The sequence below is a fragment of the Rhododendron vialii genome, chromosome 9a, assembly GCF_030253575.1.
Source record: "Rhododendron vialii isolate Sample 1 chromosome 9a, ASM3025357v1".
Classification (NCBI taxonomy): Eukaryota; Viridiplantae; Streptophyta; class Magnoliopsida; order Ericales; family Ericaceae; genus Rhododendron; species Rhododendron vialii.
This window is the reverse complement of record NC_080565.1, coordinates 32447593-32458115: the sequence shown is the minus strand read 5'-3', so window position 1 is coordinate 32458115 and position 10523 is coordinate 32447593. Positions and strand designations below refer to the sequence as shown.

The 10523-nt window shown below is 40.7% G+C and overlaps 2 protein-coding genes across 5 annotated transcripts in view; one reads left to right on the top strand and one right to left on the bottom strand.

Moving 5' to 3' along the window:
- LOC131301121 (probable LRR receptor-like serine/threonine-protein kinase At1g56140) overlaps window positions 1-10523 on the top strand; it is a 477161-nt gene that overhangs the window by 79578 nt on the left and 387060 nt on the right. The gene's annotated exons all lie outside the window — the stretch shown is intronic.
- LOC131301143 (uncharacterized) overlaps window positions 5787-10523 on the bottom strand; it is a 60469-nt gene continuing 55732 nt past the window's right edge. Inside the window, exon 5 of the mRNA XM_058327320.1 lies at window positions 5787-6101. Coding sequence (XP_058183303.1) covers window positions 5802-6101 — 300 coding nt within the window. The 3' untranslated portion in view covers window positions 5787-5801. The remainder of the gene's footprint in view (window positions 6102-10523) is intronic.

Sequence of the window (10523 nt, the reverse complement as noted above, 5' to 3'; positions counted from 1 at the left end):
ACACTATCAGTTATGCAGAACTAAAGGCTGCAACAGAAAATTTTAATCCCGCAAACAAACTAGGGGAGGGAGGCTTTGGACCCGTTTTTAAGGTAATTAAACATCCTTCTAGTAAAAGACAGGCTGTCCTGGAACAACTTCATATTGCTTTTATGAAATAGCACCGATCAACTGACTCACTTGAATATTGCCACTTCACCTCTGCTTTTCCCCTTTGTATTCATTATGGATGGCAGTAGTAAGCTTGTACCATCACATTTTTGCATTGATCAAGACCATGGAAAATACAAACCCTGCTGTTCTAGATTACTTGCATAGAACTGCGATTTATTGGTCCATACCATTTTTGGGACTGCACAATATTTCTCAAAATTTTAAAATTTTCCTTTTCTATAGGGAACGCTTAATGATGGGAGGGTTATTGCTGTCAAGCAACTCTTTGGCCTCCCGCCAAGGAAAGGATCAATTTGTTGCAGAGATTGCTACAACATCTGCTGTTCAACACCGAAATCTTGTGAAATTGTACGGATGTTGCATTGAGGGGAACAAACGATTGATTGTTTAGGAGTAACTTGAAAACAAGAGTCTTGATCAAGCATTGTTTGGTACAGGACATCACCTTTACTGTCAATGCAAATTATAGATCTTGAATATGGTGAATAAGTGAAACGTTTAACTGTTTGGCATTTGTTAAGCAGGGAAGACAAGTTTGCTTCTTAATTGGCCCATCCAGTTTGATATATGCTTGGGTGTAGCAAGGGGTCTAGCTTATCTTCACGTGGAATCTCGGCTTCGCATTGTACACAGGGACGTTAAAGCGAGCAATATTCTTCTTGACTCTGACCTCAACCCCAAAGTTTCTAATTTTGGTTTGGCCAAACTTTTTGATGACAAAAAGACCCACATCAGTACCCGTGTTGCAGGGACATTGTAAGATTCTCTGCAGTCAATCTCCATGTATTCTTCAATGTTATTGATTTCGATATTCTATTCTGGTACTGTTTGTAGCTGAAGTATTAACTTACATGTGATGAAATTTCAATGGTTACTAACGCAGTGGGTATCTTGCACCTGAGTATGCTATGCTTGGGCAACTTACAGAAAAGGCTGATGTGTTTGGTTTTGGTGTTGTAGCTTTGGAGATTGTCAGTGGAAGGCCAAATACTGACTCAAGCTTGGAAGAAGAAAAGATCTATCTTCTTAACTGGGTATGTTTCACTTTCTTTTAGGCACTCATTAGTTGTTGATCCTTCAAAAAGTTCCAAATGGCTGCATATTCGGTTATGGGCACAGTTTGTTTTGACTGTGGTTACTGATTCGGCTACACCTTTTTATAATTCTTTAAAAAGAAGGAAGGATTATTATATCTTGGAAACTTTAGGATGTTTTGCTTGAGCATCATTAGAAACAAGATAAGTTGTTCAAATACTACGCAAAGAAACTTATAAATCCCCTGTATCTCTGAAACTGAATTATAGTATTTTTGGTGTTAAAACGTGCATCAATGCCAATGAATATCTGATCCACTCATCCTTTCACCCAACCCATAATGGGTGCTTCCCACTCTAGTTACATGATTCTATGACATTCCTTTCTTCCCGCCTTTTTAGGCCTGGCATGTGCATGAAAACAACCGTGAAGTTGAGCTAGTGCATGCTAGATTGTTAGAATTTGACGAGGAATAAGTAAAACGAGTTATAGGAGTTGCTCTTTTGTGCACCCAGACATCTCCACAGCAACGCCCCTCCATGCCACGTGTAGTGGCGATGCTTTCAGGAGAGATTGAAGTTAGTGCAGTTACTTCACGGCCTGGATATTTGACTGACTGGACCTTAGACACATCCAGTTTTATGACTACGGATACTCCAAATGCAGAAAACGTACATAGCCAATTCAGTACATCAACGAGTCAGATACTCTAAGTGCAACGAACATAGCCAATTCCGTTCATCAACGAGTGCAAGCATGGCAGCAAATCCGGGGTTAGAGATTTTCAACGTAATAAATGGGTTTTTATTTGGGATTTTTTGAAAAAAAAATTTCTTTTTTGTATTTTGATAGATTTTTGTGAAATTTTGCAACACCTTTAATTTCACATGGATTATAACTTTATGTGAATACTTATAACACTCATTAAATTGGAATGTGTTTATTGGGAAAGGATGTGTAACATGGGGGTGCCTACTAGGGGCATTGCCCTTCCCAATTGATTGAAGCCTACAGGAGGTATGGCTCTATGCAAAAAGGTGCCCTGGTAAGAGGCATGATTTTTCTTAATTAATGGTCTTCAAAAGACGTGATTCTTCTTAATGTGTGTCTAATAAAGACGTGGCTTTTCACGAAAGGGTAAATAGATCCTTTGTAAAGACGTAAGTCTGTCGACACAGACAAAGGGTGCATAGATTTCGATGCGGTCCCACTACGGGTCCCACACAAAAAATATGAACCGTTCATTAAATTGAAAACATTTTTTCAAAGGCTCCCATGAAAAATCAGTTCAATCCGATACATATAAGTACTCGATCTAATCATATAAGTATTCATTCAGGTTCAAAGTTGAATGAAAAGTTAGATGATTAGATCAAGTACTTCTGGGTATCGGATTGAGTTGATTTTTTGCAAGGGGCCCTTGAAAAAATGTTTCAAATTTAATGAATGACTTGGATCATTTGTGTGCGACCCGTAGTGGGCCCACATCGAGATCACATTGGAAGTACTCCCGATTCTCTTCAGCCTTTGACAGCCACAACTGTTAAAGCAATTTAGACCCCCTCTGGATATGGGAAAATTCAGCTAGAAGCCTAAAACAGCTTTTTTTTTTTGACCCGCAGCCTAAAACAGCTTGGAAAGCCCTTTAGAAATAAGAAGAAATAAATCACGAGTTCACGTTAATCTTGTTCAAAAAAATAAAATGTCCCCTAGTCCGCATTCGTTTTGTGTCTCTTATATATACGCGATATAGGCCCCGAAAGATAGAAGACTAGAACGCGGGAGAATGGTAGATTCTAAGAGCAAAAGCAAGTAAACCTGTTCGTGTGAAATTTATTTGCCATAATGACTATTGTTACTGTAGTACTCATAATGGGGTGTCTTTTTTAAGGCACATCACGAGGCAGCGAGACCCAGGCAACCCTATAGGGTGTCTTTTTTAATTTAAAGCGAGGGAAAGGGATCTCTTTAACCGTAGCATTTGAATGGCAGCAGCAGCAAAACCAGGAAATGGCACTCAGCTATATCAACACCAGCAATAGACATTGCTAGCACCCCATACACGCACACACAAAGCTGCTAGCCCACATACCCACACACATGCACAGCTTTCCACATACACCCACACCCCCAACCCGACAAAAACAAAAACACAACTTCGACAAAGCCAAAGTTGGTACCAAAGATGGGTTTTTCATTTTTTTACAGCAAAAGATAACAACGGATGGACTTCAAAATTTGCCTCAAAATTTGCCAAATTTTGATTTCAGCAGCCTGTGGGCAGCGTGCCCTTGGAATTTCCGGATTCCAAAATGCGAAAGGGGCCCGGGTCGAGGGAGCGCGAGCGGGGAAGCAAGCGCTTGTAAAAATACAAAGTCGCCACTCGGGTTTTGAAGGTCCGACACCCAAGGAACCGTATTTCGAAGCACTTGCCGCGCCGTTTGATTTGAAAAAGTTAAGGAACCAGTCCGTCATAACCATATCTGGGTTCGGGAGCCAGGTTACGAGAGGGGAAGGGTTTTATGGCACCCCTCTCGCCCAATCCGGAGATCGGTCTTTACTTAGACGTTTGCGAAAAATACTTGTTTGCGATTCTGTTTCATTAACCAATTTTTAGCCAATTAGGGTAGGGAAACAGTTAATCGAGGATTTAAAACTGTAACACTTTGCAGGATGTGATAAATATGGCATGGATGAACGAGATGACAATTAATAAGTGGAATGAAATTCAAAAACATCGATCAAACATCAAGATAGTGCTGTGTATGACTTTGGTTCGAACAAACGGCCAGCTTGCATGCGTGAATCCATCTGCATGCAAGCAAACCATCGCGCGCCAATTCCATACACTCGCGCGAGTGTTGATGTTTAACCAGTGGTTTGAATTTTATCCCCTTCTGGGCTCTGGAAGGACCAGTGCTCACCCAGGTGCAAACCAAGCAGTTTATAAGTACTTGAAAGTAAATAATATTACAACAGGCAGTAATAATTTTGAAATACAACCCCTAAACAATGGGGGTGATTAAACGAAGGCCGAGGCCAAGCTGCCCATGCAAGGGCAATCTCTGGAAATCAGCACACCATCGCGCGATAGAGTGGAACACTCGCGCGAGGTTTCTGACTGGACTTCCAGGAATTGCTTTACATGCCTGGGCTCTGAGACATGTTCAGAAGCAACCCAGGGGCATTCTCAAGCTGAATAACTAAGAGTTCTAAGTTAAACTACCCATTTTTAGCATGCAAGACAGTGAAACATCATAAATATTCTCCATTGGAAAGCTTAAGACTATAAATGAATGAGGACAAGGATCCCATCCCCACGAGAACCATATCGCGCTGACTAGAACAGTCGCGCAATGTAGTGGGTATCTCGCGCGTGGGAGTGCTTGTCCATGGTGACTTGTAACTTTGCTGGCTTTAGGACCAGGATTGGTATTGATTACCAGCCTGGGCCCTGTCAGCCCCCCTCAGGGGTTCGAACAGTGAGCAGAAAGGTATTATACCTTTGCTTGAGTATCTTGGCAATGGCTTGAATAAGGTGGTGAGACTTGGAGGGTGATTATGTGGAAGTGAATATGGTATGGGATATTTGTGCTTGAGCTTTCCTTCTTCTTTCTTGGAGAAAAATTGGTAACCCTTTGAAATGAAGCATGGGGGGGGGGGGGGGGGGGGGGGGGGGGGGGTTTCTTATTGCTTGGTGGAGAAGTGGGGTAGCGAAGGTGATGGGAGAATGGGGTAGAGGTGGTGCAAGGGGAGCCCCCCAGAATGCTGTTCAGTCGACGAAACGGGGTCACATAGGCCTGTAGCCCCCTGATCACCATGAAACCCGGGTGAAAATGACAGATGTTGACCATCGCGCGATGGAGTGGGACCATCGCGCGAGTGTCCAACAAACCCCGCGAGGGTCAACAGTCAAAAATTTGACTTTGACCACCACGTGGCACGTGAATCATCGCGCGAGGGTCCTAGTGCGTCGCGCGACTGTCAATCCTGAGGCCCAGATTTGGACCCAAGGGTTTTCAGGGCTAAGGATGGGTTTCACACACGCCAAACTCAAGCCATTCCAAGTTCTCCAGACTGTTTTCGACCTGATTCATCATCGGAGAAACAAGAAATCGAAAAACAAAGTAAAACGATCGGGAAATCAGATTGGGGTGTCTACACAGCCTGAATGCATGGCTCATGAATTGACTAGCTCTGACAGAACATTGCGGAATCAATCTGCAGAAATTGTAATAGCAACGTTTCTCTAGTCATTTTTTGGGCCACAGTATGGAATAGAGAAGGAATGACGTGTGCGGTGTGCCTTATTTGGTTTTAACTTCTGTTTTCTACTTTCATTTGCACATTCAATTTTGTCTTGATTCTAGATGATTACCCAGGCAATGGCAAATAGACCATAGGAAACTGCATTTAATTTCCACATTTTATTATAGAAGTACAGCACCATCAACAACATTGACAGTTAATTTTCTGTACATTAGTTTGCTAAATACGTGAACATTTACAAAAATGGCAAGGATACCCATGGCCATATACATCTGACGAGCAAACTACACCAAACGTACCCGTAGAACCGCCAGCCGACATCTTTATGTATATTTACTCTCTAAGTACCAAAACCGATCCTTGTTGACACTTGTATAGCCAGCCATAACTTTTCCTCCCGTGTTCCTCATTCCGTCTATAAGAAAGCACCGACTGGAACCCAAGGCTCCGACGAAGAAATCTGATTCCCCAGCCATCAAGAAATTAGCGAGAGGGTAATTTGTGCTGGTTTCCCTCCCCAGGCTGGCTTCGTAAGTAGCCATTGACATGTTCTTCACCTGACGTGTCACGTTTGTGTAGTAGAAATTCCACTGGGGGTATGATCTCGATCTATCAATTACTTCCTCAAGAAAAGTAGTACCATGAGAATTTGATCACAACAGCTATACAAAAGTTGTCAAAAAGAGTACACACTATGATCAAGTCATCAAACAACTCCAATGGAACTCAATGGGTTTGTGTTCAACTTCAACTGGAAAAGACCGGACTTATCCAATATGGCCTGTGAAGCACCGACACTCCTAGAGATCACCGTAACCGTGTCAAACACTCCAGGGACACGTATGGGACACGCCATGTAGTGTTTCCATTACATTTCAATATTTGTTAATGGTGGGACACTTTGGGGACCCACATGGGGACACGACAGGGTGACGGCAAAATACTTGTAATTTCAATAGTATTTAGCCAAAAAATTGTAATATAAGGAGCATGCATATCAGCATATATATGTGCATAAGGATACACCATCACTCAATAATGGATTCGATAGGAGTCCAAACCTAAATATGTAGTGGTTACAATGATGGTTTGCATACCTGAAAGAACCGTTTAAAAAAAGATTGAGGTGTCCCATGCCGTATCTATGTCCCCATTTTTTTAGAATAGTCATGTCGCCTATCTGTCTCTATGTCCCCAGCCGTAAGGAGATCAAACAATATCCTGAAAACAAAAAGTTAACTAGTACTCTTGGTTCGTAAGGAGTACCGGGCTACTGCCCCCTTTTGATTTAGCAATAAAACCTCGCCTTTCCGAGTTTAACAAAAAAATGTGTGAAAGCCCACAACAACCCATGCATGATCGGTGCATCTCCTATTGCGGTGATGAGTAGAAGCAAAATAAAGCAAGCAGAGCAAGAACCAAAACAAAGTACTACATCAAAAAACCATTGGAGAGAGAGAGAGAGAGAGAGAGAGAGTAATGCATACCCATTGCAGACTTCGGTGGCCATTGGGAGAGTGTCTTCTGTGTTTCTTTTGTTCATCCTTCCCTGGAAGTTATGTTTTTGTGAGTGAAACGTTGACCTTTGAACTTGTCCTAATTTACAGTTTAAACATTGTAACCTTCTTGTTTTAATAATAAATTTCTTTATTTTCTGTTCAAAAGAAAAATATAGTAGAGGACACTCTGGATCAGGTCCGGACTCCCTGATATAAGCTTAGGTCCGGATTTTTACTTTAAGCCGTTGAATTTTGTTTTCAATGTTCCAAATCTGAGGAAGGTTTATGACCAGTCACAATTAACTTTTCTCTGAAAAAGTTTCATTAAAATTTGGACCATTGAAAACACGATCAAACAGCTGAGTAGTGGTCCGGACCTAAACTCCGGTCACCTGATAGGAACCGGGTTGTAGTAGAGGATGTGTATTTATAGGTCCCACTCAACTATGGGTACCAAAGGGTTGCGTACCGATTGTGTAACAACTCCGTGCGTAGCACGGGTTATCACTAGTTCATAAAATAATAAGACAACCCCGGGCATAGCACGTCTGGTAGCTAGCACTTCTCCTGATTTATAGAATTGGCCAAGGACGTATTTTGATAATTAATATCCGCCAAGGACATTTTTAGCATTAACAAATGTCCTTAGCTTGTCTTTAGCAGGTATTAATTATCAAAACATGTCCTGGGCCGTCATTTTCCCTTTATTTTTTGGATGGGTCGGTCATTAGCCCATTCCTCTCGAAGTCAAAAGTCTGGTAAGGTTCGGACCGAGCAATCAGTCCGGAATTTAAAGTTGGTCAAAGAAGCCCAAACATTGGTCAACCATTTGGTTATGTATTCTTCTCTTCATAATTGAATTGATGATATTTGGGCCATCAAAACGGCATGCACGCATAGGGGTGGTTGCCGGTTCCCCATGTATACTTTTCGTATCAATGAAAGTACCATCTAAAGGTTGATAAAAAAAAAAATGGCACGCACGCATAGGGGTTTGGCCGACAACATGACAAAAGCAACATGAAACAAACAAATTCAATTGTTTAAAGTTGAGTATTGTCTAGCTACAATCACCAATGTAGAAGATGTTAGTAGGAAATAAAGACGAAAGTTGTGATCAGTGCGTGCGGGAGGTCTTCTCTTGCAGGTTATGAAGGTGGCGGTAGCTAATCGGTGGTGGCTACGGTGGAGTTTGTGGAGGTGGCGGTTCTATAGTAGCCGTTGGTCTGTGGTGGAGTCTTGGGGCTAGCGGCGGCTAGGGTTTGTAGAGTAAGGTTTGGTTTTCTTTGGTTTTTTGGGCTTCGGCTTGGCCCACTTGATGTTTGAGCTTGGCCCATTAAGTGTACGTCTAGGATTCAGGCTTGGCCTATTTGGTTTGGGTTTAGACCCTACGGTATTTCATTCAATATTCTATTGGATATTGATGTACCATATCGAGTTCAATAAAATTTAGGGAGCTTTGGCCAGAAGGACATACTATAGGGTTTAATGATGTAATTAGGACATCAAAAACTTTCAACGAGCCTCGAGGAAATTTTTCCCCCGCCTTCCAAAGCTATCCCCCAACCAACCAAACATGAAGGGGCGCAACCCTAAGTGCAAGTGCATCAGTCTCGGCATATGGGGTATATTAGGTAAAATAGAGAAGGAAATCCACAAAATCAAGTTGCACCAGAATAGCAAAAAGCCAAGGTAAAATATCTTTTACGGAACAGCTCGGTACTAATACCGAGACACTGTTCATCTGCATTCCCTTAAACAATTGTTTCCCTCACCTCCTCTCTCTCTCTCTCTCTCTCTCTCTCTCTCTCAAATTGAATAATGGAGTATTTTATGATAGTTTATAAGAAAAGAGAGGATAATAGAGAGGATTGGTGTGAGATTGAACGAGATTTGAATAGGTAAACGAAAAAAATAGACTATTGGGTAACTAAAATACATATTTGTTGGCGCGTACATGCTCTAAAGCAGTTTCATCAAGCCCCTCGTGAAAACGACGACTATGGTCACAAATAGAGGTGGCAAATTGGACTCAAACCCACTAATCAACCCAAACCCACCCACTAATATATAGACCAACCCAATCAATTTATTAGCTGGGTTAGAATGGATCCAAACTCATCTAACCCATTTAATCCTAAAAAATAAAAAGCTAAACAAACAGTTACGAAAAATAAAAAATACCGAAAAAAGTTATGGACAAAAAAGTTCACAAGAATGCAACCTAAGTTGGCACTAAGAGTGGGTTTTTGTAAACTTATTTTTTTCTTCGTTTTGTCTGCTTTAATTTGTTCATCTTTTTTTAATTTTAGTTAGATTTCGTTATATTTTTTGGATCAATCATTCGTCTTGACGAAAGAACTTAAAAAAGTAAAAAACTTATGACAAAAGCAAAAAAAAAAAACTAAAAACAAAAAAGTATCAAACAACTGCAAACAAAAAAGTTTCAAACAAAAAAGTTTCGACTATCTGTATCGAAACTCATACACATTTTACTTAATTTGAGAGTCGTGTCCAACTACCCAATTTGATGAAGGTGATTAACATCAACTTAATCCAACTTAGCTTTCTAATCACGTGTAACTGATTTCCTCCCACTGTAGGCACGAAAAAGAGTCGTCGGCTCATGACTTGTACGTAATTATTTTACGAGAACTTCTATGGGAACCAATGGTTTGTGCACATAGGGTGCACAGATCGGCGTTGGGGCTTTGCTCCAGGTCCCACACAAATAATCCGATACGTTTGATAATTTTAAAAAAATTTATCAAGTAGTCTTGTGATAAATCAGATTGATAGATTGATTGAATAAGTGTAATTGATTGATCAAACTTTTTAACTTTTCATTCAGATTATAAGATTATGTAATATACTAATATGAATGAAAAATTAGAATATTTGATCAAGCACTTACACTTATCCAATCGGACCAGACCCTAGAATGAGAATCAAAGGCTAACTTACCTTCTCTCTTAGAATCCATCAGACACTTAAGGAACCTCAATCAAGCTAATTTCATATAAGGCCACTCATATACTAGTTACTTTAAAATTACTGAACGTATCAGATAATCAGTGTGCGCAATCCGTTGTAGGCTCTCAAGAACGGTCTGTGTACAAACTATCGGTTCCCATAGCTTTTTTGATATTTTAGGTATAGAATGTGTAAGGTTGAGACGTGAGATAATTCATCAGTGAATTCCCTCGAACCAAGTCCAGTGGTCTGAAATGTCTTGATCAGTCATTGTACAAATTAAAACAGCGAAATTTGCAAAAAATAGGGCCCCAATGGTGTGTCATTTTCGGCTTCAATGGCATCAAAAATGGATTTGGCATTGGTGCCACGTCAGCAAACCCAACAACCAATTTGAAATGGCATTTCATTATTGCACTATCGATGGAAGTAAGTAGGAAAATGATACAAATGGAATCTTGTAGAAAATTGCATTGCACAAATGATACATATCGGAAAAATTAAGTGTACGGAGGTAATTTGGTCATTTTAATAGTAGAGGGATAGTTTGGTAATTTTAGTCATTAAAATTTA